Source organism: Lissotriton vulgaris, chromosome 8 (assembly GCF_964263255.1).
Source record: "Lissotriton vulgaris chromosome 8, aLisVul1.2, whole genome shotgun sequence".
NCBI classification, from domain to species: domain Eukaryota; kingdom Metazoa; phylum Chordata; class Amphibia; order Caudata; family Salamandridae; genus Lissotriton; species Lissotriton vulgaris.
The window spans coordinates 359,446,959-359,473,551 of NC_141696.1; the positions used below are offsets into that span (position 1 = coordinate 359,446,959).

General features: G+C 49.8%; 1 protein-coding gene across 4 annotated transcripts in view; it reads right to left on the bottom strand.

Moving 5' to 3' along the window:
• Nucleotides 1-26,593, bottom strand: part of USP9X (ubiquitin specific peptidase 9 X-linked) — a 1,749,911-nt gene that overhangs the window by 858,429 nt on the left and 864,889 nt on the right. For all 4 annotated transcript variants that reach the window (XM_086934127.1, XM_086934125.1, XM_086934124.1 and 1 more), the window contains one exon: nucleotides 1,573-1,722. In XM_086934127.1, coding sequence (XP_086790253.1) covers nucleotides 1,573-1,722 — 150 coding nt within the window. The remainder of the gene's footprint in view (nucleotides 1-1,572; nucleotides 1,723-26,593) is intronic.

Consider the following 26,593-nt stretch of genomic DNA (forward strand, 5'->3'; position numbering starts at 1 on the left):
TACTCTTTTCTGTAGGGGCTACTAGGGAGGCTAGTTCAACCATGAATCAAGGAAGTTACAAGCACAAAGGCAGGGAGCGAGAGCGTGCACATATACAAACACACAAAGTCATTGTAATGCAGGGGGAGGGGGTTGGGGGGTGTTAAATCATACCCATCGTCATTAACAGGTAGTGGCCAACTGGTCAATCTGAACCAAAAATGTGATAGAACCTCGGAGGACAGCTTTGTGGCAGATGAAGTATTTTACCTGAATCAGAACTTATGGGAACCGGGTGTGCTGGAGTGTAGTCAGACTGTAGCCTCCGCCACAGTCATGACTGATTCAGCTTGTGGCCACACGCCTGATTAAGAGGGGCTTTATCTCCGGCAACATCAGAACCGGTGTCGATTAAGGGAGTAGTGAAGGTCTTGGGACTGGAAGTCTGATTCTAGGGGATCACCTGCACAGAGGACAGATCCACTGGCAGTAACCAGACTGTAGTCCAAAGTGGATCCTTGGGGCCAAAAGGCATGCCAGAGGAAGCCGGAAGAGTGCCAATATGCAGCTTTGTTTCACAGTCCTGGATCACTTCCGGGTGCATGCAAGTACATTCATCACATGACTTGGAGTCATAAACCAAGCCCAAGCTGGCCCATGACAGACATCTGTTTACAACAGTTACAGTACAGTTTGAATCCTGCAGACTTCAGTGAGGACACTGCTTCCTTGCACTCTAGGAAAGAATTCAAAGGAATTTGTCAACCTAAGTAAAAGGGACTGGAGCTCCAGTTCCCATTTGAAAACCTCTGTACTCAGCCTGGCACCTGGTGAATATTCTAAAGGAGAGGAATCTCTAGTCAGAGGTATCCATCAGAATGTATTTTATTGACAGCTAACCATAAGAATACCACTAAAAAGCAATATTTTTTATGACCACATTTTCCTAGTATTACTGTAATACAATCTCATTATAGTGCACATGCAAATGTGGGACAACTGAGCAGTGAGTTTGCCTAGTTTCTATGCCTGCCAGGGCACAATGGACAGTACAGTAGCACTGTGTTGACTGCCAAAACAATATGCGCCCCACTCTTTCCAAAACTGGTTCAACCTCACTGACTGCGAGAGGACATTTTAAATACCAGTGTTCACGTATTGTGCTACTGAGACTGAGGTGCTGCATTTCTCAGCAACCGGTTTTCCTGCTATTTTTTAGTAAAAGAGGTCACTTCAAGTAACTACTGTTAACAGTTGTAACATATACACTTTAAAAAAATATACATGACGGGTGAGGTTTCTCTGCAGTTTGCACTCCTGTGAAGAAACTAACTGTCATCTAGGTTTAAGGAATCAATGGAAGAATCATCAATTTGGGTGGAGAGGAGTCACATGAAAAAAAATATGAATGCTTGTAAGATCTCACCGGAATGAAGATCATGTTCAAATGTTGTAATAAAGATATATTACACAGCATCGAGTGTTCAATAAATGTTAACATCGTATGCACAACAAAGAAATAATAACACAAACCTAATACTGTAAAAATGGTGAGCCACTGGTGACATGTTTTCAATTCGAACATATACTCACCACTCCAGGCAAGCAGCTTTCAACTTCAGGGTTGGGACCATCACTATAGTGATTGCCATGGTTGCCAGGAGAACCAGTTGAGGAGTCAGAAGAGCTATCCGGACTCGAAGGCATATTGGAACTTATTTGTGTAAGTTTGGCTGTAATTAACTGAAACAAATAATTTGATGTGAAACAAAACTTTTCCTGAAAATGTTTAATATTGTACAAGTAGACATTCAATCATACTCAAAATACTGAATACATTAAAGGAGATATATGTTGCTTACCTGGAACAATAGTAATCCACAAAGGTATACCCCAGATTCGATAACGTACAAAATACTCTGGCACTAGGACAGCCTTGACAATTATCCGAATGTTTTATCTAAGAACTCCTTTTTTTTGTGACCAGTGTTTTTGTTTATGATTTACATATTTTGGGAATTGAGCACAAAGTAGAACAGCGGCAGCACACAGAAAAAAGGTGAATGCTTTTTAAACTAAATTTCTAGGTTTAGTGGAGTCAACTTTCACACTAAAAGCTCAGGATCTAAAAATACTATTTTATTACACCGCTTTTGTATCATAAAATATGCAGCGGTTCGGTCATGAATTATTGAATAATATCTTTTGTGGAGAAATAATATTAAAAGTTATTTGTCTTTATCTAGCAATAAACATTCTGGGGATAAACTTAGAGGTGAAAAGTTGGACTTTATTGTCAAACTTCATTATAAGAGTGATCTGGCTCATTCAAGTATTAATACATCCAGACAAAAATGGTTTAATTTCCAAAAGAGGTATGACACATTGTTTAAGAAGTATAGACGGCTCTGGTCTGGCTGCAGAATTCGTTGGCCCAAGTGCACTTAGAGGTCTCGATTTTGAAAAGGCATTTGATTCAATGGGTTTGGACTTCCTGCATCAGGCGCTACACACTTATTTTTGGCACCAATTGATTTCATATATTAAACTAACTGAATGAAACCGAACTGTGTCAAGCTCAACATCGACAAGACAGAAGTGGTGATCTTCGGCAGGTACACCTCAAAACATGAGACTACAACTGGTGACAGGCTGAACTAGAATTCGGATCCATTCCCACGCCAGAACCCTCAGCATAATCGACAGCAAACTGGACATGACAATGTCAACACCATCATGGCATCCTGCTTCCAGATCATGAAGATGCTGAAGATCTTCAAATGGCTCACAAGCAACACTAGAAAATGTGTCATTCAAGCCCTATTCACCAGCAAGTTGGACTATGGGACCACCATCAACGCCAAGACCACCAAGCACCACACTAGAAGATTACAAACCATCTAGAATGTGGTGACCAGACCCATCCTCAACCACACACACAGAAGCACACGTTACTTACCTTCAGTAACGATATATCTGTAAGAAACAGTAGTTAGTATTAGATTCCTTACCTTAGAATATCCCCAGGCGTCAGACTGAATCCGGAAACTTTTGCGTAGCAGTACCCTCGCGCGTCGGTAGGCGTCGTCTGAGGCTCCGCGTCCGTCGTCGGCGCCGGGATGAAGTAGCCGGAGTACTTAGACGCCGCCCTCGCGCGCTGACGTCAGTTCTTATACATAGCTTTTCCGCGCCAGAAATGCAGAGCCATGATAAAAACCAACACTGGTGCCATGAAACTAGGGCCCTGAAAGGGGATGACAACCCTAGATATCGGTTCGCAGAACGGTGAGGATGGGTGGGGCGGTAAGGAATCTAATACTAACTACTGTTTCTTACAGATATATCGTTACCGAAGGCAAGTAACTTGTGCATCTGAAAGAAACAGGTTAGTATTAGATTCCTTACCTTAGAATAGATAATCCAGCAATGCAGGTTTTAATGAACGATGGAAATTTTAAAATGTTAATCGAAGAGTCACAGCCAAAGTTCTTTGCCAACCTCCAGAAGTTATTCTTGAAAGCTGGCAGGAAGAAGAAGGGTAACGGACCACCTATAAAAAAGGGTTGGTACGACCAATCATGTAGAATAGCAAGGCATAACCTTAGTATTGCTCTTAGATCTAAAAAGGGAGTTTTGCAAGCCAGGGACGAATACAGAAAAACCCAGGCAAAGGCAAAAAAGCAATGGGATGAGAATCTCTGGTTAGAACTGAAGAAGGCATGTGCTGACAAACATCAGAAAGAGTTTTGGGCCATATTAAAATGGGGTTCAGGGGGTGTAGCGGAATGTCCAAAAAATCATGTCCCGAAGGAGTCCTGGGTTGACTTCTTCAAACCCCAATACGCTGACACTACAGGTCCACAGGTAGTTCCCTCTCCAGATAGGGTTTTCTTTACCAAAGGACCATTTACCCTTAAAGATGCACATGAGGCAATGGATGGAGTGACCAGAGGCAGGGCACCAGGTATTGACGGTATACCGGCTGACGTTTTCTTATTAGACAGAGATAGCTGGTGTAAATATTTTGTATGGCTTGGGAATGCTATTGCGCAGGGGGCAAATATTCCCGCAACGTGGAAAGGAGCAGAAATAATTCCAGTTTACAAAAAAGGAGATAAGGCTTTAGCAAGCAACTACAGGCCAATCAGCCTTATCGACTGTGCTCAAAAACTGATGGGAAGGCTGGTTCAAAACAAGTTGCAAGCCTGGATAGTTGACAAGGACATTCTTTCGCCTTATCAAGCTGGATTTCGCCCTTTAACCAGCTCTGTTGACCAAGTGTTTCATTTTTTAACTTTATATTGGAAGAACGTCACCCTGCTAAATGGCCCCCTTTTTGCTGTTTTTGTTGATCTAAAAGCCGCATTTGATTTAGTTCCCCGTCAAAAACTTTGGGATGTTTTAAGGGATTTAGGAATAAGCCCGGAATTACTGACTTTGCTTGTAAGACTCCACGAGAACAACTATGCCCGGATTAGGTGGGGTACGCAGGGGGAGGTCACGGAAGCCTTTCCTGTCGAGAGAGGAGTAAGACAGGGCTGTGTCCTGGCCCCCACGTTATTCTCCCTTTACATAAACGGCATCGTGGATTTCTTGAAGCAAACTCCGACGGATGCTCCTTTATTAGATGGGAAGCGAGTTCCAGTACTTATGTTTGCGGACGACACTCTGCTGGTCTCGCGGACCCCCAGCGGCCTGCAAAAGACATTAAACGCTTTTGGAGAATTCTGCCGGATCCGAGGCCTAGAAATAAATACATCAAAGACAAAATTTATGAACCTGAATCCCTCCAAGAAATACAAGGGGAAAATGGTTCATAATGGGGCTATTCTAGAAGAAGTCGACGCTTTTACCTACTTAGGCATTTCTTTGAATGCTAGCATGAATTGGAGATCTCACATGGACTTTGTATTGTTAAAATATAATCAGTTGACAGGGGCAATAGCTAAGAAGTACAATACTTCATTTACAAAACCAATACAGCCAACATTGGAGATCTACGGCATGAAAGTGCTGGGTGCATGCCTCTATGGGTCAGAACTTTGGGGCTTCACCAATTTGAATTCTTTATCAGTGGCAGAAAACAAATTCCTGCGAGGCTTAATCGGGGTTCCACAGAGCACTCCCTCTACTCCTCTCCTTTATGACCTGGGGAGGAAAAAGATTGGGGACATGATTAGACTACGCCCCCTCCTATACTGGAGGCGTATAAAAACTACCCCGGAATTGAGCCACTATGCTGCTGCCTTATTGGATGTTGACAACTCTGACACCTTTCACAAAGTAGTTTGGTTAAAAGAGGTGAGGAAACTACTACAAAAATTGCACCTTGAACACTTGTGGTCCGCAACTGACCTAGATGATTTCCCATCCAAGAACACATTAAAAAACTTATATTGGGAAATGACAAATAACGCCGTATTGGTCTCCAGTCAACCTCCTGCACTGACATCCCAGTTTTTAGAGATAAAAACTTTCCCTATGTTTGAACAGTACTGGGATTTGATCTCCAAGCCTCTAGATAGGAAATTGTTCTTCCAGTTCAGAGTCGGCACCCTGCCCCTAAATGCTTTTACTGTCAAATGGTCCACTGATAATGCCAGCACATGCTCTTATTGTAAATCCCATGTAGAAGACATCTTGCACTTTTTATTCGTATGTCCATTATATGCTGTCCCAAGGAATAGGTGGCTGAAACCGGTATGTAAAAATCTGGGCACAAGGAGATGTGTCGAGGCTTTCAGAATTCTGAAATCGAATTGTGCCCCTCAACTTGTAATTGCAGTGGCCAAATTCCTGGGATGGGCTTGGATAATACGCACGCGCACTTTAAAACCCCCATGAACTACATGAACTTCCCTTGGACTGTGATGATATCTTTTATTGTGTAAATTTAAAAAAAAAATTTATTCGCCAACTATGCATTAATGCATGCTATTCAATATGTTTTTTATTATTAGATTAGTATTTATACTGTTTAGATAGGGATGGAAGCTTTTATGACAATGTTGTCGAATAAAGTATTTAAACAATACCAACCCCAGTGGTGGGTCTGCGAACCAATGATCACACCAGAAAGTCCTGGAGAACGGAATGGCCAAAGAAGCAATCTCTCCGGACTTGGCTGTCCAGGCAGTAGTGTCTTGCAAACGTGTGCAGCGAGGCCCACGTAGCTGCCTGACAGATGTCCTGCAAGGGGACTCCCCGAACAAGGGCAGTAGTAGCCGCCGTGGCTCGAGTAGAATGGGCCTTCAGCCCAACCGGAGGCTCCTTTCTAGCCAAGGAGTAGCATACCTTGATGCACAACACGACCCACCGAGAGATGGTCCGCTTGTGCACCGCCTGACCTTTCTAGGCGCCCCAGTAACCAACAAAGAGTTGGTCATCCACCCGGAACTGGCGTGTGCAATCCAAATAGAATGAGAGAGAACATTTTGGGTCCAGACGGTGGAGCCTCTCTTCCTCTTTCGAGGGATGCGGAGGCGGAAAGAAGGTGGGCAAGATGACTGCCCGATGTGGAAGGCTGTGACTTCTTTGGGCATGAAAGAGGGTCGCGTCCGCAACACAACTTTGTCCGGATGGACAGAAAGGAAGGGAGGGAGGTATAGAGGAAAGAGCCTGGAGCTCACTCACCCTCCTGGCAGAGGTGATGGCAACCAGGAATGCAGTCTTCAGTGTAAGGAGACAAAGAGGACAGTTATGAAGTGGCTCGAAAGGAGCACATCATCAGATAGGTCAGAACAAGGTTCAAGTCTCACTGAGGCATCAAAAAAGGAACAGGGGGAAACATATGAGTGATGCCCTTCAAGAACCTATTTACAATTGGGGACAAAAAAGGCTGATCAGGAAGCCTTAACAAGGCGGAAAGGTCAGAAAGATAACCCTTGATAGTGCCCAGAGCAGAGCCCTGCTGGGCAAGAGAAAGAAGGAAGAGGAGAACCTCAGAAAGGGGTGCAGAGAGAGGATCCACAGCCTTTTCTGTGCACCATGCCACAAATTTGTTCCACCTGCAGGTGTATACCCACTTGGAGGGACGCCTGGCTGCCAGAATTACATTGCAGACTTCAGGAGGCAAGTCAAATGGCCTCAACTGTTGCCGCTTAATCTCCACACATGGAGGTGGAGACTGGACAGGTTCGGGTGGAGGACTGTCCCCTGCTGCTGCGACAGAAGGTCCTCCTGAAGAGTCAGACGAATCGGGGGATCGAGAGACATGCTGAGTAGCTAAGGATACAAGTACCTTCGTGCCCAGTCGGGAGCCACAAGGATGACTTGGGCCCGGTCGCACTGGATCTTCTTCAGCACTCTGGGCAGAAGTGGTATAGGCGGAAAGGCGTATAACAGACCGCAACTCCACTCACGACGAAGTGTCTCCGAGCGAGTGCCGCCTTGGAAATTCCAACGCGCAGAACTGATGACATTGCGCGTTCTCTTCGGTGGCGAATAGATCTAACCAAGGCTCTCCCCACTGCAGAAAGAGATCAGAGTTCAGGCGCAATTCGTGATCCATCAAGCACCGGTGGCTGAGTTTGTTCGCCTTGGCGTTCAGGGAACCTGCCAGGAGTTGAACCACCAGGGTCACTCCCCGATGTTCCAGCCACTGCCAGAGGCGCAGAGCCTCCTGGTATAGGGTCCACGACCCCACCCCGCCTTGTTTGTTGCAGTACCACATGGCGGTGTTGTTGTCCGTGAACACCTGCACTACACACCCCCGGACAGTGGGGAGGAATGCCTTCAGTGCAAGCCGGATCGCCCGCAGCTCCAGAAGGTTGATGTGGAGCCGGGACTCCGCCGGAGACCAGAGGCCTCTGATCTCCGCCTCTCCCATGTGGCCCCCCCGGCCCTGGAGGGACGCGTCCGTCACAACTACGTGCTCTTGGTGGGGTAGGGAGAGGGATCTGCAGCTGACCCAATTGCGGTCAGTGAGCCACCACTGCAACTGTCTTGCAGTGCCCTCCGAGATGAAGACATGATCGGACAAGTTGCCCTGATGCTGGGCCCACTGAAACTTCAGGTCCCACTGCAGAGCCCGCATCCGCCACCGGGCGTGATGCACCATGCAGGAGGCCATCAGCCCCAGAAGCTGCAGCGTCAACCTGACTGAGACTCGGGATAACGGCTGAAAGATCGGAATCAGAGCCTGAATATCCCGAACCTGCTGTTCGGGAGAATAAACCCGAAACTGTGCCGAGTCTAGAACCGCTCCAATGAAGAGGAGCTTCTGAGAGGGACACAGGTGTGACTTCGGCACATTGATGGAGAACCCCAGCAGGTTGGCCGTAGTCTGGAGGTGGCTGACTACTGTCCGGGGCGAGCCCGCCTTCAACAACCAGTCGTCGAGGTAGGGGGAAGACTGGAACCCCTAACCTGCGCAGATGAGCTGCGACCACCGCCATCACTTTCGTGGGGCACTGGTAAGGCCGAAGGGGAGCACGGTAAACTGAAAGTGCTCGTGGCCTACCGTGAACCGCAGGTAACGCCGGTGGGCCGGCAGGGCGGGGATGTGAAAATAAGCGTCCTGCAAGTCCAACGCTACCATCCAGTCTCCCGGGTCCAGGGCAGCTAAGACCTGAGCCAAAGTCAGCATCTTGAACTTCTCCTTCCGGAGGAAGTCGTTGACGTTTCGCAGGTCCAAGATAGGGCTTAGGCACCCTTTGCCCTTCTTGGGAACCAGAAAGTAGTGGGAGTAACAATCACACCCTACTTCTGGCCCAGGAACGCGCTCGATGACCCCCTTGGCCAAGAGGGCCGCAACTTCCTCTCGCATAAGATTCAAGTGATCCCCTGACACGCGGTGGTACTTCGGTGGCATGGCTGGAGGGATCGCCTCGAAGGGGAAGGAGGAGCCCCTTCGGACGATTTGCAGCACCCACCTGTCCGATGTGATGGTGTGCTAGTGGAGGAGGTGATGGCGAACCCTGCCCTCCACCGGCGTCACATGGGCCTGAAAGCTCGGACTAGGAGGGTTTTGAGGCGGATGCTGCAGGGGTAGGTGTGGACTGACCTTGCCGTTGTTCCCAGCCGCCACAGCGGTTACCACATCCGCCACCGCGCTGGATGTTAGTCTGCGGGCCGTGGCTGGCAGGACGTGTGGGGGCGCACCTTCCTTGGCCACGAAAGGAGCGAAAGGCAACAGTTTGCTGGCCCGGGGCAGAGAGGCCCAAGGACTTGGCAGTAGCCCTGGAGTCTTTAAAGCGCTCAAGCGCACTGTCTGCCTTGTCGCCAAAGAGGCGACGGCCATCAAACGGCATGTCCATAAGGGTGTTTTGGACATCAACCGAAAAGTTGGCAGATCTCAGCCAGGCGTGGCGATGAATCGCCACCGTCGTTGCCATCGCCCTGCCCAGAGAGTCTGTGGTATCCAGCCCACACCGGATGGAATACCATGCCGCATCTCGACCCTCCACAAGGGCTTGGGTGAGTTTAATCCGGATCCCCTCCGGACATTGTGGCAGCACGTCCGCGACTGTGTCCCACAGAGAGTGGGTGTAACAGCCCAAAAGGCAGGCGGTGTTGACTGACCGCAACCCCAAACTAAGTGAGGAGAACATCTTTTTACCATACTGTTCGCACCTTTTGGGTTCCCGATCAGGGGGAGCCATCAAGAATGCGGTCTGGGAGTTAGAGGCCTGGAGACCATGCTCTTGGGGGTGGGGTGGGTGGACAGGAAGCAAGGGTCGCCCGGAGCCGGGTGGTGGCGCCTGGCCACGTTCCTATCTACAGGCGGACCTGTAGCAGGCTTGGACCAAGTGCCCAGAAGAACGTCTGACAAGGCCTCATTAAACGGCAGAAGAGGCTCGGCCGAGCTTGCCTGCGGTTTAAGGACCTCAGTGAGGAGGTTAGTCCTCACGGCCGCGACAGGGAGCTCAAGGCACAAGGCCTTGGAAGCCCGTGTCAGCACCACACTATAGGCAGCCCCCTCCTCCATAGCCACGGTAGAAGGGGAGACAAAACCAGTGTCAGGCGAAGTGTCCAAACCACTGGCCTCCCCAAGCTCACCTGCCCAGTCCTGAGAAGACTAGCACTCACTTGCCATAGGGTCCTCGGACCCCTCCTAATCCTCCTCGCCACCCATCACCTGGTACTCCGGTTCAAAGGATGGGGCCGGGTCGTAGAAGTAGAAATCTCTAAGCGGCGAGGTCGTGAGGTCGACCGGCGACGACCCGGATCAGGAGCCAGATCCGGTGGGGACCTGCGGCGTCGGGACCGAAGTCGCGGGGGCCGAAGCACCCGACGGCGCCGGAACCGAAGCACCCGGCCCGCTTGGGGACCCAGTCGGGGCCGCTTGGCCCAAAGGCGCCGCGGAACCCGACAGCGGAGTGAGCCACCTCATGGCCATGAGGAAGGCATCGATCTCCTCCGGCGTCGCGTTCTGCCCAGGGACCGGCGGGTATGGAGCAGGCCATGACGCCTGCGGCTCCAGCGGAGCCGCGGGGGCGGTGTCGCCCGAACCTCCGGCCGCGTCGCGCGAGCGTCGGGGGGAGTCAGAAGTGCGATGTCGCCTCTTCGACTTCTTGTGCCTCTTACCTGCGGACTTCGAGCCCGAAGACTGAGGACGACTCCCTGAACTGTGGTGACTCCGGCCCCGCGACCGGTCCCTCGACCTCCTTCCGACCGGGACCTCAAGCAGCGCGGGCTGACTGCCGGAGCTCGAGTCGCTTGCAGGACCGCTCCCATCTAGCTTCGGACGTCCGGGCCCGGCAGTCGGAGCAGGACTTGTTGTCGTGGTCGGGGCCCAGACAGTGAAGGCACCGGTGATGGGGGTCGGTTACTGACATCAGTCGGAAACAATCGACGCAGAGTTTGAACCCGGGCATCCTACCGGCACCGGAGTCGAGAGACTTCGAAAGATGATTAAAAAGGATCGAAAAAGTTAGTCAAAAATTGACTAGGTTACAACTTTTTCCGGATCGGTGCTTGCTGGCGTGGAAAAAAGAAGAAGAACTGACGGCAGCACGCGAGGGCGGCGTCTAAGTACTCCGGCGACGTCATCCCGACGCCAACGATGGACGCGGAGCCGCAGACAACGCCTACCGACGCGCAAGGGTACTGCTACGCAAAAGTTTCCGGATCCAGTCTGACGCCTGGGGATATTCTACGGTAAGGAATCTAATACTAACCTGTTTCTTTCAGATACAACATCACAGCAAACCCTACCTCAATTCACGGAACTTCACTGGCTTAGATACATAAATGCACTCAATTGAAACTCCTCACACACATTCAAGTCACCAACCAACTCAGCCTACACCTACATGAACAGCTGCATCTCATTCCACCAACCAACCAGACACCTCCGCTCTGAAGCATCCCTACTCGCACACACCCCATTCATACACAGAACCAGACCAGGAGGATGGGCATTCTCTTACATCACTCCTAAAACATGGAATGACCTCCCACTCCACATCAAAGCCCCTGCGCCTCTTCTTGAATTCCACAAGAAGCTGAAGACCTAGCTTTTCAATTAACCAACCTACCATAGGAAGAGCTAGGCACACACACCTGCTAGCACAAGGATATCTACGTTGTGATAGTGTGCTTTGCAAATTAACAAACTGCTTTACAACAACTCACAGGTTAGAGTTAAGGTTAACAGGCCCCTTTCCCCTTCTTTAGCATTACAAAAATACTAGGCAAGGCTGCCATCTTTGTCCTTTACCATTCGGTTTTGCCACAGAGCTTCTTGCAGACTAGATTTAGCAATGACAGCCTCATACAGGGATAACAGTGGGAAAGTGAAGTAGTAAACCAGCTATCACTTTATAGAGATGACCTACTACTCTTTATGCATTACCAAAAAGGAACAAGCCAATGAGTAATGCAAAGGATGAGTTACAAAAAAAAGCCAAAGAATTTGAAAATACTGCCCATCAACATGATGGGTAGAGCTGCCCTCTATAGAATGATTTGGTTGCCTAAAATCCTGTATCTATTCCACAACTACCCATATAAAATACCCAAACATTTTCTTGCCCTGCTATAGTCAAATGCAATTTGCTTCCTTTGGGCTAACACACCCCTAAGACTCCATTTAATAAATACAGATCCATGAAGGGGGGGCTTGTTATGGCAAACATGTATTTCTACTACTGGGCTACCCAGATAAATTATATTGGTGATAAGGTAGGCCCCAGCATTTCATTGCAAGAGATCATCTGGAGAAACCGGGTAAAAAGAATATCCTTTATGGAGGTCTGGTCCACAAGACACTTCCCCGCATTCTCGAATTGTAACAGTGTTGAAAAAAAGATCTGTGCTGGATACACTGAGCAAGAAAATTTAACAGGAAAGTCCACTATGGGAGGATACCTATCTGCAACACAGTGGAGCTGGAGGGACTTGCATAAGGAGATTACATAGTCACCTCAGGGAAACATATGGGATGGAAACAACGTGAAGTTCTTAGCAGTATTAGAAGAGTAATACTGAGCTTCACAGGACACATTTTAGGTACCTTCAGCTGAGGCACGTCCTGGAAATATATTGCCCCAGTAATTTGAGCTCCCAAAATATAGTCCTAGCGAGGCACAATTAACCACTGAGTACATGATGAAAGGCGGAATCCCAAAAGTAGGACATTCCCTGATCCCCAATTTCTTATATGTATAATCAGCCCTGCGAGCAGGTGGGAAGAAGAAGTGGGTCCCTAGACGACATTGTGGCAAGATGCATTATGTGCAACCAACACATTTTCTTTTTGGGCTAGGCTACGACTGATACACTTTAAATTCCAGCAAATTCAGCCCTAACCAATTATGGAAGATGGAAAGGCTGACATTTAGTACACCATACATGTAGCAGATGTCAAAAAGAAAAAAATGATTTTATCCCTATGACATGATCATGCACGATGATCACAATGTACTTGCATAAAAAATATACAGTCTAATGTCCGGTGGGGGAGGGGGGACCTATTGACTTGTCACCCAAAATTACCCTATGGGAGATAACAGAGGATGTTGGGGTACAAAGAGTATTTTAGCTATATTATTGCAGGAAACGTTAATACAACAGAAATGTAAAGTTTAAATATACGCATGTTTTTCTTTTTAGATATAACTTTGCAACAATGAAAAAAGATAATAAAAATTATTCGTAAAGTTAAAGTTCCTGAATGTAGAAATGTAGGGAAGGACATAGAAGAATATTTTGAAAATAGCAAGGCCTCGATTCCTTTCGTCACCACACCTTGTGACGCATTTAAAGCAGTGATGAGGGGCAGGGCTTAGGCACTGGCCTGATCTCAGGCAGGATAAGGAGGCCGATATTGCAGCTCTAGAAACCATGGTGGTGGAGCAACTGCTTGTGGATTCCAATGCTGTGAAACTCATTCAATAACTAAAGTCCTCTAAAGCCCAAAAAAAGCAAAACCACGTTGAGCACAGACAGGCACCAGCAAATGGCCTCCTAGAATCGAAAATATATAGGCTGACTGCTGGTGCTTCCACTTCAAAGGTATTTCTACAATTAATGGCTGATGGGGGAATCATGACGAATAACCCCAAGGGCATAGTGGACACGATTGCGTCCTACTACAGGTCCCTCTAAGTGTGGTGTACTCCGGCTGCTGCAGAACACAGCACCCGGTTTATCTTAGACCTTGGCTACAACGTTTATACGGAGAGGCTTTAGACTCATCCATTACATTAGAAGAAATTGATGAGACAACACTAGGTCTGCAGTGTGGGAAAACACCAGGACCTAATTGATTCTCAGTGGAATTCTTCAAAAGATTCCGATCCCAGATGGCGCCCACCTGCATTCTATGTTTTAACTGGTGATCCTAACCCGCCTCTTGCTCAGGGAATTGATTGGGGCCACAATTGCAGTCATTCCAAGCAAGGTAGACCGCTGGAACACTGCCACCAACCACCCAATTTTCCTTTTTATTGGGATTGCATTTTAAAAGCGCACTCACCCGGCAAGCATTCCAGCAGCGGGCTAGAGTCACGCTTAAACAGCGACCCCTTCGCTGCAACGATCAAAGCCAGGATTCACTTTCCCGCCGCCATTCACGGCGAGGAAGCAAGGCCACGCCTACCTGAGGCCACGCCCACCCCCCTCAGCATAAATACGCGACTGACAGCGTTAAACAAACAGAACCATTGAAAACTCCTGAGGCGGAAGCCGGGAGGCCGCTGAATATTTTTAAAACTGTCACTATTGTTTCTTTGTCTGTCACCACGCTAAAAACTGCATTTTAAAAGCGCACTCACCCGGCAAGCATTCCAGCAGCGGGCTAGAGTCACGCTTAAACAGCGACCCCTTCGCTGCAACGATCAAAGCCAGGATTCACTTTCCCGCCGCCATTCACGGCGAGGAAGCAAGGCCACGCCTACCTGAGGCCACGCCCACCCGCCCCTTCTTTGCCCCATAAAAATGTGCAATCACCGGACGCGCAGCGGACGGGCGCAGCGGGCGCGCCGTCAGCGCGCCGAAGGCGCGCCAAAGGCAAGCCCGTCTGGGCCCGTCCGGGCCCAGACGGCCTTAGGCCCCGTTATTCTGCCAGGTGACCCTCAGGATCGAGTAATGTATACAGCAGATACATTACGTGCCCTACGACCTAAAAACTTCCTTGCCTGCTACCACACGCTTACCGCAGGCATGGCGTTCTCGATCTGCCCACACTGCAATCCAACTCCCCCCCCTAAATCCACCACACCCGCTTTGAAGTCGGGACTTCTTAATTGCCGCTCCCTCCCTAAACATGCTACCGAGGTAAATCTGTTAATTCAGAATCAGGATCTGGACCTGTTGTTCTTAACGGAAACATGGCTATCTGCCAACACCGATCCGGACGTTGTCACAGCCCTCCCCACAGGGTATCTCTGTCAAGCTTTAAATAGACCTAAAGGGAGAGGAGGCGGGGTAGCTATAATTCACAGGGAACAATTCATCTGTAGGATGGCTAACGCTGACATTGAGGACTGTGAGTGCGGCCAGTTTTCCATCCAAATCTCTCCAGCCCTCACCCTGGCAGGGCTTTTGGTCTATCGTCCCCCTGGGGCTCCAGGCAACTTTATCGATTCCATATTCGATTCTATCTCCCAACTAGCTTCTTCCACTTCCAACTTCCTTATATTAGGTGATTTGAATCTCCACTTCCTAGACCCCATGGATCGAGCAGCTTCGGACATTAGACACGACCTTACATCTTTAAAGGTACGTCTAGTGAACAACGAGCCCACCCATGAGAAGGGCCACCTATTGGACCCTATTTTCACCAATATAGCAACGGTGACCACCAACTTACCTGTGACCCTTCCATGGACAGACCATTTTCTGGTCCCTTTTTCCTGGGAAATTCCCACACCTATTCCCCTAACCCCTAAAACCCAGGTTTCCGACCGTCAATGGCATAAACTGTCACCTGAGAAATGGGCTCTTTCTCTTGCAGATTCCATTCCCGAGCTCTCCTCTGACTCTAATACGGCTGACAAACAATTCAGTAATTGGATTACCTCGTCTCTCGATACAATACTTCCAAAAATCACCACCTTTAAACAACCTAAAAGGATATCCCCCGCTTCATGGTATACTCCAGAGCTTAAAGCCCTACGCCAAGAGTGCAAAAAAACCGAACGCTCTTGGAGACGCGATAAATCGGGAACCAATAAAAACATCTACTCTATTTCTCTCCTAACTTATAAAACCGCTATTCGCAAGACCAAAAGCGTGTTTTTTCAGGAGAGAATAGAGAAAGCGGGATGCTCCGGGAAGGAAGCATACGCTATCCTAAGAGAGCTCTCAAAACCCCCAGAACAAGGACGGGGACCTCCTTCCGACCCTAAAGCCGACCAGGAGAAATGCCAACAATTGGCTAATTTCTTCCAGGACAAAATCCGACTTATCCTGGACTCAATTCCTCCCTTGAGCCCGGGGGAAGAAATTGCTCCCCCATGTTCGTCATCTTCTACGGGTCTGTCCACGTGGGGCCAGTTCACGATAGACGAAGTACGGATGACTTTCAACTCCATGAAGAGCGGCTCCCCTAGAGATCCTGCTCCTCTTCGGATCCTTAAGGAGGTAGCCCCTTCTATCATCCCCTCCCTCACTCATCTGATTAATACCTCACTCCAACAAGGAGTTGTACCCTCGAGCTGGAAGAAGGCTGTGGTAAAAGCCTTACTGAAGAAACCTGCCCTTGACCCTAAGAACCTGGCGAATTACAGGCCCATTTCCTTACTCCCAGGAGTTAGTAAGATCGCGGAAAAATTAGTCAACAGGAAACTCTCGCAGTACCTAGAGGCCAATAACAAACTAAAAAATTCCCAGACGGGCTTCCGACCAGGGCAGGGCACGGACATCGCCCTCCTGGCGGCGGTAGAGGAAGCCAGAACGCTATTGGATGGGGGAGGATCAGTGGCAGTGATCCTCCTCGACCTTAGCGCGGCGTTCGATACCGTTGACCACCAACTCCTCATCGAAAGATTGGCAAGAGTTGGAGTGGAAGGTACAGCCTTATCTTGGCTTTCATCCTTCCTGGCACAACGATCCTATCAGATTTGGGAGAAGAACGCCCGTTCCTCCGAAATGCCCCTCCAATGTGGTGTGCCTCAGGGCTCCTCCCTGAGCACCACACTATTTAATATCTACATGTCCACATTGGAGGAGGTTATCACCCCATTCGGAGTGAGTGTCGTCAGCTATGCTGACGACACACAATTAGTGGTGTCTCTGTCCCATCCCAAACAGCAGAAAGCTGATCTCTTCAACTGCCTTACGCAGGTCCATCATTGGATGAATAGATCAGCCCTAAAGCTAAATGGGACAAAAACTGAGGTCCTTTTACTTGGCCCAAAAGGAACCTCACTCCCCCTGGACATGTGGCCAGCCTGTCTAGGTCCTCCCCCAGACCCAAAGACTGAGGTGAAAAGTCTGGGTGTATGGATAGATTCTGAACTCTCATTCACCTCGCAAGCAAAGAAGGTCGTGGGGACCTGCTTTGGTCTTTTAAAGTCCTTGAGGAAAGTCTTGCCCCTTCTCCCCCCTAAATCTCAAAAATTACTAGTCCAAGGTCTTATAATATCAAGACTAGATTACAGTAACGTGATTTATCTGGGCGCTCCCGAAGCGACTCTGAATAAACTGCAGAGAATTCAGAATACTGCTGCCCGGATTATCACAAACACCCCGGCCAGATCATCGGCCAAACCCGCTCTCAAACTCCTTCATTGGCTCCCCATAAGGGAGAGAGTCAAATTCAAAGCCTTGTGTCTTGTCCACAAAACCTTGCATAACCAAGGCCCCCCAGTCCTCAGCAATTTTATTACCCCTTACATAGCCACTAGATCCCTCCGTTCCAACGCAGAAAACCTCATCAATACCCCAAGATTTAGGAAAGTCCGCTCAGGTGGAAGAGGCTTCTCGGTACAAGCTGCCCGTCTTTGGAATTCTCTTCCTCATGACCTACGTCTTGAACCACAATATCTGCGCTTCAGGAAGCTGTTAAAGACACATCTTTTTCCCTAGTTTCCATGCCCTCCTTTTTTGCGCCTAGCCCCCGGTCCTCAGATTTACTGTTTTTAGGGTTCTCTAGCGCTGGGATACCTCCGGGTGACTGCGCGCTTTATAAAAATAAATAATAATAATAATAATAAGCGTAAATGTAGGAGAGTAGGGTCTGCAATCCTATGGTCACCCCAGATTTTTGCTTTTTGGTTCACTGGTTTACGACTTTCCCTGGCTGTGGGCCTGCTAATCAGACCCACAGCCTAGCTGTTCTCTCTCTAAATTGACATCCATGTACTTTAGGTGCATTTACCAATTGGTATTGGGTCACTATTGTAAGTCCTTGTACAGTGTACCATAGGTACCCAGGGCATAAGTGAACCCAAGGCCTACCAGGGGCTGCAGCATGTATTATGCCACCCCTGGCTGGCCATCCAAATCGGACACAACTGGCTGATCAATCAGCTGGGGCAAGGTGGTGTAATCACCCTTTGCTTTAGATATAGTATACCTATATCTAACCCTAAAATGGACACATATCCTCTATAAGTCACTCCTATGGCAGGCCTTAACAATCCTGGAGGCAGAGTGCTTGGAATTATGTGAGATGGTGCTCTAGCATGAGCTGAGCCTGTCTGCAGCTTTCAGAACCAAGTCCTTTAGCTGTTTCCATGATAACGTTATACCATATACTCTTAAGTGCATTATAATCCTTGCGGTTATTGCTAACTTTGGCATAGCATTATCAAAACATGTCGAGTAAGGTGTCATACGAATTGGAATACTATCCCCTCGCCAATTCTGGCGACGGGGGTAGCATTCCACCCTTTTAGAGGGACACGACATGCATGTAACTGTGAACCCCGGTTAAAGTTAACTCGAGCCTCATCATCACAAGATGGATGCTGCCACCACAGACACAAGTCTGACCTCCTGCTGCTGGAAGTCCTTCCAGCGAGGGAGGCTTGGACAAAGGGTTTCCTGCCTTGGGAGGTGATAGCACCACCCCAGACAGGATTTTATGTATTGGGTAGGACAGGCCTGAAAGGAATGAGACATGCCTGGGGCACACAAGGTGCCCTGTGCATACACCGGCTCAAACCAGTTGCTGGGGCACTCCAGCCCCAGCACTGGCGCGAAACCGGACAAAGGATAGTGGGTGTAACCACCCCGCTTCCTGCTCCCACCCATAGGAGGGACCTAGTAATAGTACAGCCCCCTTTAGAAGAATAAAGGTAGGAGCTGGTCCCATTCCAAATAAGATTATCCTGAATTGAAACTTTACAAGAAGAAACTCTGGACTCCGACGTTCTGCTCCACAGAAGACTGAAGAAATCTCCCTTGTGGCGAAGGAGTGACCACCCTGTCTAATACTTACCTTTTCGTAATTTGTACTGTCCATTGACTTTGCTACGCATCTCGTGTGTGAGTTCACACTCTGCAAACGCGTCCCGTGGGCCTCCTATTACTTACCTACGGTTAGGGTAGTGTAGTCCCAGCGATCCTACAGCCTCTGGACAGCTCCATTCCTTCTATCGACTTTCTCAACCCACTTACTTAGTATATGGTTTGATGTGCCCCTAGGGCACCATTGTAATTTGTGCAATTTAAACTTTTTTTCCCCTAAGAGTCTTGTCATGTGCTTAGCCCTCTGATCTCAAAGAGTTCAGAGGTGTTTTGTTAGCAATAAATATATTGTTTATTTTCATAACAACCTGTGTGGTGTCCTTTTACTTGGTATTCAAGGGGTTATATGTGGTAAAACAGCTGGCTTCACATGCCAAAAGAGTTTAGCCTAAGACTGCTTTGTCCATACTACCATTAGGATAGCTGGTCTAGAAGGTTGACTTACAACCAATCACCATAAGTGTTGTTTGGACTGATACAAGGTGATCACTAGAACTAGTGAGCATCATATATCAGGCCAACTTCTCACAGCCCCCTCATCCCAGGAGGGACGCATCCGTTACCACTACATGCTCCGGTTGGGGTAGGGAGAGAGATCTGCCGCTGACCCAATCGCGGTTCGTGAGCCACCACTGCAATTGACTCGCAGTGCACTCTGAGATCAGGACATGGTCGGACAGGTTGCCCTGATGCTGTGCCCACTGAAACTTCAGGTCCAAATGCAGAGTCCGCATCCGCCACCTAGTGTGATGCACCAGAAGGATGCAGGAGGCCATCAGCCCCAGGAACCGCAGCATCAACCTGACCGAGACTTGGGATAAAGGCTGAAAGATCGGTATCAAAGCCGGAGGAGTCGTGAGGTCGACTTGCGACGACCCGGATCCAGGCCTGGATCCTGCGGGGCCCTGCGGCCCTGCGACGACGGTGCCGGGACCAAAGCATCCGACGGCGCCAGAGCCGCAGGGCCGCTAGGGCTCCCAGTTGGACCTGCGGGGCCCGAAGGCACCTCGGCAGGTTCAGACGGAGGGAAGTGCGACCTCATGGCCGTGAGGAAAGCACTTATCTGCTCCGGCGTCACGAGCAGCCCAGGGACCGGCGGGTATGGAGCTGGATGCGGCGCCTGCGGCTCCAACGGAGCCACGTGGGCGGCGTCGCCCGAACCCCCGGCCGCGTCACGCGAGCGTCGGGGGGAGTCGGGAGAACGATGATGCCTCTTCGACTACTGTTTCGGATGCCTCGACTTACCTGAGGACTTGAAGCCCGACAAGTGGTGGTGAATCATCTAGCGGCAATGACTTCGGCTTCGCGACGGGTCCCTCGACTTCCTCCTTGACCGGGACCTCGAGAGGCACAGAGCAGACTGCCGGAGCTCGAGCAGCTGACGGGACCACTCCTGTCTAGCCTTCGAGATCAAGGCCCAGTAGTCGGGCCCGACTTGTCATCATGGTCGGCCCCAAGGCAATAAAGGCACCGACTGTGGGGGTCGGTCACAGACATCAGGCAGTGACAGGCCTCACAAGGTTTAAAACCAGGCATCCCTAGTGGCACCGTGAGTCGAAGGAGTACTGCTCTTCCCAGATATGAGCTTACTGGCACGGAAAAAAGAAGTACTGATGTCAGCGCACGAGGGCGGCGTCTAAGTACTCAGAGGACGTCATCCCGGCGTTCACGACGCCGGCGACTGACGCGGAGCCGCAGGCGACGCCTACCTACGCGCAGGGGTACTGCTAACGAAAACTTTCCGGATCCAGACTGACGCCTGGGGATATTCTAAGGTAAGGAATCTAACACTAACCTGTTTCTTTCAGATGCAGAAATTTCTATCCTGATCCAATTGGGTTAGGTCTGAAGATTGTGGAAGAAACTTTAGGTGGAAGAGAGTGTCAGAGAGGGGTGCGGCGCAATCGTCAGTATTCTAGAGAGGTCAAATAGCCTAGCCTTTGTCTCCTGACCTATCCCAAGGGACCCCTACCAGCCCTTTGGCCAGGGGGTTGGTCTTCCATACCATCCTTGTTAATTATAATTTCCGTTATTTGCTTATGTTCTTTATCTTGTCTTTCTATCCTCTCTCATTGAGCATGGATTTTTGCATGAGTCCGAGGAAAAATGCATTATGTCTGCTAAATTGAATTTTCCCTCTTATGAAGGTTGGTGACTGCAATGTATTGAGATTGTTCACATGCACCTGAAATTTTAGATAAAGATTTTAAACTTTCCTGAGTCTGTGGTTATTCTATTTTGAAAATACATAAAAGTTAGATTTATAATATATGATATATTACCATCAACTAGTTCAACTAATGGTCCATCGACCAAAGGAAAGAACTTTTTGATCTGTGAAGGGTTAGTTAGAGATGACCAAAGATATTAAATAAACTAAACCTAACAGTTGGTGAAAATTATAAACTTGACCACAGAGGTTTACGCACTGTGAGTTTATGGGTCCAGGTCAGTATATGGTGGTGGAGTATCTGTTGTTATTGAACCGCTGGATCACTACCATCCAGTCTCCAGGGTTGAAGACAGACAAGACCTGAGCGAGCATCAACATCTTGAACTTCTCCTCACGGAGGAAGAAGGAGTAGTTTCTGTCCTGTAACTCCAGTTCTGTAGTAGGGGTATCTCTGTTATAGTCATAATCTAGTGAATAGTCCCGCCCATGTGCGTGGACCCCGGCAATCAAAAATAATCTCTTATGCTGTCAAAAAATGCAGAAAACTGCAAAGACACTTAAGAGAGAATTTAAAGACAAATAATGCAGCCTATATCCACAGGCTACACTGTCCAGTACTTCAACTAGAAATTCCACCAAATAATACCACACATAATACAGCCTGCCCAGTTTCTACCATAGAGAAACTTGCCTCCCCCAGTAAAAGACACTGGAATGATCGAGAGGAAGGCATGGACAGACAAGCCCCATAGGTTGCCATTATGTGGCTTAAATAGGATACTGTGCCTTTAAGAGAACTTTCCAGAACGTCTCCCAGTATCCCAGAATGCATAGCAGGTCCCTCTACTTTCAGTTCTTTTTTAAGGCGAAGCACGCCAGACCTGTCGCATTCCGTACATGACGAACTATCTCCACCGGGGAGGAGGGCGGGCGCTTATGACTATAACAGAGATACTCCTACTACAGAACTGGAGTTACAGGACAGAAACTACTCCTTCTGTAGTAGGGGATCTCTGTGTATAGTCATAATCTAGTGAATAGAATGGCAAGCCCATCCCCACACCAAAGCGGCGGTGGAGAAGAAAATAACGTCACTACTTTGCGAACAAACTCCGCAGCGAAGCCTGCCCAACCTGAGCGTCTGCCCTGGCGTCAGTGTCCAGGCAGTAATGCTTAGCAAAGGTATGAACCGACTTCCAAGTGGCTGCCTTGCAGATTTCAGCAATCGGCATGTTACGGAGCAGAGCCGTCGTGGCAGCTTTGCCCCTGGTGGAATGAGCCTTAGGCTTACCTCCTAAGGTCTTATTAGCCTTTTGGTAACATAATTGTATGCAGGACACAATCCGCCTAGAGATGGACTGCTTAGAGGTAGCAAGACCCGTCCTGACTGATCCATAATTAATAAACAACTGGTCAGACCTACGAATATCTTTGGTTTTGTCCAGATAAAATTTCAACACCCTCCTAACATCCAGGGAATGGAGAGACCTTTCCGCTGGCGACGAAGGGTTCTGAAAAAACGTAGGCAAAGTTATAGTCTGGTTGACATGAAAATCAGAAATAACCTTGGGAAGAAACTTGGGGTGAGTGCGCATAACAACATTAGCAGCATGAAATACAGTATAAGGTTCAGTACAACACAACGCCTGAATTTCACTCACCCTGCGGGCCGATGTAATGGCCACGAGGAACGCCGCCTTCCAGGACAGGTGCTGCAACGAAGCCTTATGAATAGGTTCAAAAGGCTCCTTCATCAATCTGGACAGCACCACATTCAATTCCCATGAAGGCGAAGGAAGCCTGACAGGAGGGAATACTTTCTTCAATCCTTCCAGAAAATCTTTGATCACAGGGATCTGGAAACAGGAAGTCTGTGAAGGGCATTTCCTGTAGGCAGTCAATGCAGCAAGATGAACCTTAATGGAATGCACATTAAGTCCAGACTGCGCCAACTGTAAAAGGTAAGGAAGGATGACCTCTTCCTTACAGGTCGTAGGGTCATGGTTCTTAGACTGGCACCAGATACAAAACCTCTTCCCCTTGTAAGCATATGAAGTTCGAGTGGAGGTCTCTTTGACTCCTTCAGTATGTCCATGCAATCCTCAGGCAGATTCAGATGGCCATATTGCACTATCTCAGGAGCCATGCCGCCAAACTCAAAGACGAGAGGTTGGGGTGTAACATCCATCCCCCGAACTTCGTGAGAAGGTCCGGCCTGCACGGCAACCGAATGTGAGGAAGGAGAGACCGGTGAAGTAGGTCCGTGAACCACCACTGCCTGGGCCACTCCGGGGCAATGAGTATCATCCGAGCCCTGGACCGGGCCAGCTTGATGAGCACCGCCGGAATCAGAGGAATGGGAGGAAAGGCGTACAGAAAGCTGTTCGTCCAGGCGATCCATAACGCATTCCCCAGCGTCCCTTGCTGGTAATACCTGGAGGCGAAGTCTCTGCACTTGCTGTTTTCGGCGGTGGCGAACAAATCTACGTCTGGAGTTCCCCACCTTGCGAAGACTTCTCCTAGTACTTCGTCGTTTATGACCCACTCGTAGTTTTCCTGAACCAGTCTGCTCAGTGCGTCTGCCTGAACATTCTGCACACCTAGCAGATGGGTAGCCGTTATCGTCAGTCCTCTGGCTAGGAGCCAGTGCCAGATCGCCTGCGCCTCCTGTGACAGAGTGCGTGATCTCGAGCCCCCCTGCTTGTTGAGGTAATACATCGTGGTGGTATTGTCCGTCTGTACAAGCAGAGAGGAAGGACGGAAGAAAGGCCTTCAGTGCCAAGTGAACAGCTCTGAGTTCCAGGAAATTAATGTGATACGTGGCCTCCATCGGTGACCACGTTCCTTGAATCTGTAGAGTCCCGGAGTGCGCTCCCCATCCCAGGAGAGAAGCATTCGTCACGACAGTCTGCGTGGGAATGTCCTTGTGAAAGGGAACCCCTCTGAGGAGATTCTCCGCTGAACACCACCACTTCAGAGACTGAAGAGCATGCAGCGACAATCAAATCTTGTCGTCCCAAGATCCTTTCCTCTGATCCCACTGGTCCTCCAAGCACCTCTGCAGCGGTCTCATGTGCAGCTGTGCGTGTGGCGTCAGGAAGATACAAGAGGCCATCGATCCCAGTAGAGAAGACACCGTCCTCACTGTTGTAGATGGAGTTGTCATATGAGCCTGAGCCTTCCGAAGGAGAGATAATCGTCGCTCTTCCGAAGGAGACACGCTTGCTGACAGCGTATTGATGGAGGCTCCCAAGTACTGTATGCATTGGACCGGAGTCGGGACAGACTTGGCCATGTTGATGTGCAGCCCCAGCTTGTTCAAGAGAACGCACGTCTTCTGGAAGTGTGCTCGCGCTTCCGAGAAGGAGGATGCCTTGATCAACCAATCGTTCAGGTACGGGTAGACGAACACCTTGTTCTTCCTCAGGTGTGCTGCTACCACTGCCATGCACTTCGAGAATGTTCTCGGCGCAGTCCGAATGGGAGTACTGTGTATTGATAATGATTGGCGCCGACTTGGTACCGCAGGAACTTCCTGTGTTTGTGTGCAATGGGCACATGGAAGTAAGCATCCTGTAGGTCTATAGCACATAGCCAGTCTCCCTGTTGCAACTGAGGATAAATCTGATGCAACAACAGCATGCGAAACTTTTCCCTGCGAATCCATTTGTTTGCCTGTCGCAAGTCCAGAATGGGCCTGAACTCGTTCTTGTCCTTCTTGCGAACCAGAAAGAACCAGGAGTACAGACCTCTTCCTCTCTGAGACAGAGGTACGTCTTCTATCGCCCTTTTCCTTAACAGGATATCAGCTTCCGCCGAAGCTCGCGCAGCTGAAACTGCGAGCTGACCGGTGGAATTGCTGGAGGAGGGCTGGTAAACCGAAGACTGTATCCATTGCAAAAATTATTCAGCACCCACTTGCCCTGAATAATTTTTCCCCACTCTGCCAGAAAAAATTGAATGCTTCCCCCTACCGGAGTGGGTAACAGATTCGGGGGAAGTAGGTTCCTATGGCCTAGACCCAGCCTGGCCCTTGGGCGCCGGAGCCGACTGCTGGCCTCCTCTGCCCTTCTGGCGCTTCTGGAACGGCTTACGGAACTGTTGTTGTTGCTGATACTGTCCCGAAGCCTGGCCACGTCCTCTGCCTTGCCCAGCGAACCGCCGTTGGAACGGGCGGTACGACTTCTTCGTGTCTTTAGGCTTCTCCAGGCCCACAGCCGTGAGCGTTTCGGCATCCGCCTTCATGCAGGCCATCTCATCGTCCGCATGCTTCCCGAAGAGGGTCTCGCCGGAGAATGGTAGGTTGGCCACCCTCTGCTGTGCGTCCGGTTTCAGGGACGTAAGACGGAGCCAGGCGTGACGTCGTTGATTAACCCCATGGCAGAACCCATGAGCTGCCAACAAAGAAGAGTCCGCTGCAGCGCTGATAATCTGGTTAGCCACCAGCATCCCTTCATTCAGCACTTCCTGGAAGTCCTCGCGCTTCTTGCGGGGCAACAACTCCGCAAACTGCTGGAGGGAGTCCCAGAGGGCGCGGTCGTAGCGTCCCAGCAGCGCCGTGGCACTCGCAGCCTTCATGGAGGTAGCCGATGTTCCACACACTTTCCTCCCTGCCGAATCCATCCATCTGGACTCCTTATCCGGGGGAACCGTGGATGACTGGGAGGTGGCATGTTGCTTGCGGGCCGCCGTCACAATTACAGAGTCTGGAGGGGGTTCCGCCCTCAGAAAGGCCGGGTCCGAGTCGGGAGCCCAGTACTTCTTCAGCAGCCTCGATGGAGCCGCCTTCGTCACCGCAGGGGTGAGAAACAGGGCCATAGCTGGTTCTTCCAGGCCCGGCACCAGAGGCAGGAGAGGACGAGACAGGTGTTTTTGATGCAATGTCTCAAAAATTACTGAAGTTTTAGGAGTAGGCACCGTCAAGGATATGCCCAACTTCGCAGCGCCCCTTAAAAGGACATCATGGAATGCCACCAGGTCATCAATTGGGGACACCCTCGTGTCCGGGGACTCCGACAAGGTAGGAGAATAGTCTCTGGTACCAGAGGACCTTGTGTGGGAGCGAGAGTCGCGCCTCCTATGGCGGTGTCTCGACCTCGTGGACGATCTGTGTCGCGATCTCTCCCTTCTACCAGAGCGAGAGCGAGACCTGCCAGCCCGTGGCCGCTCCACCGGTTTCCGTGGTGGGGTCTTCCTTGGCTCCTCACGGGGTTTCGGTTTTGGGGTCCCCTTAGGAGGTACAGGCAAAGACGGCAGCGAAGTGGACCTCGGCGGAGGAACCCTCTGCTGCGGGGCGGGCCCATGCGGAGGGACTGGTGGTGGGTCGTCTGACGGAAGTGGAGGTTTGGGTGGAGGATCCTCTTTAGGAACAGGAGGAGGAGTTGGCGACCGAGGCCGAGATGGCGTGTACACCTCTGAGTACACCGAGCCCGGTGACCCCTTAGGCGAAGGGGGCTGAGATCCAGCCCCTTCAGCAGGTGAACGCTTCCTCTTGCGCCCTCCACTAGAAGCAGTCTGACTTCTGGGACCAGAATCCTCCTTGCGCCGTTTTGGAGAGGCAGAACGACTCCCAGACGCCGA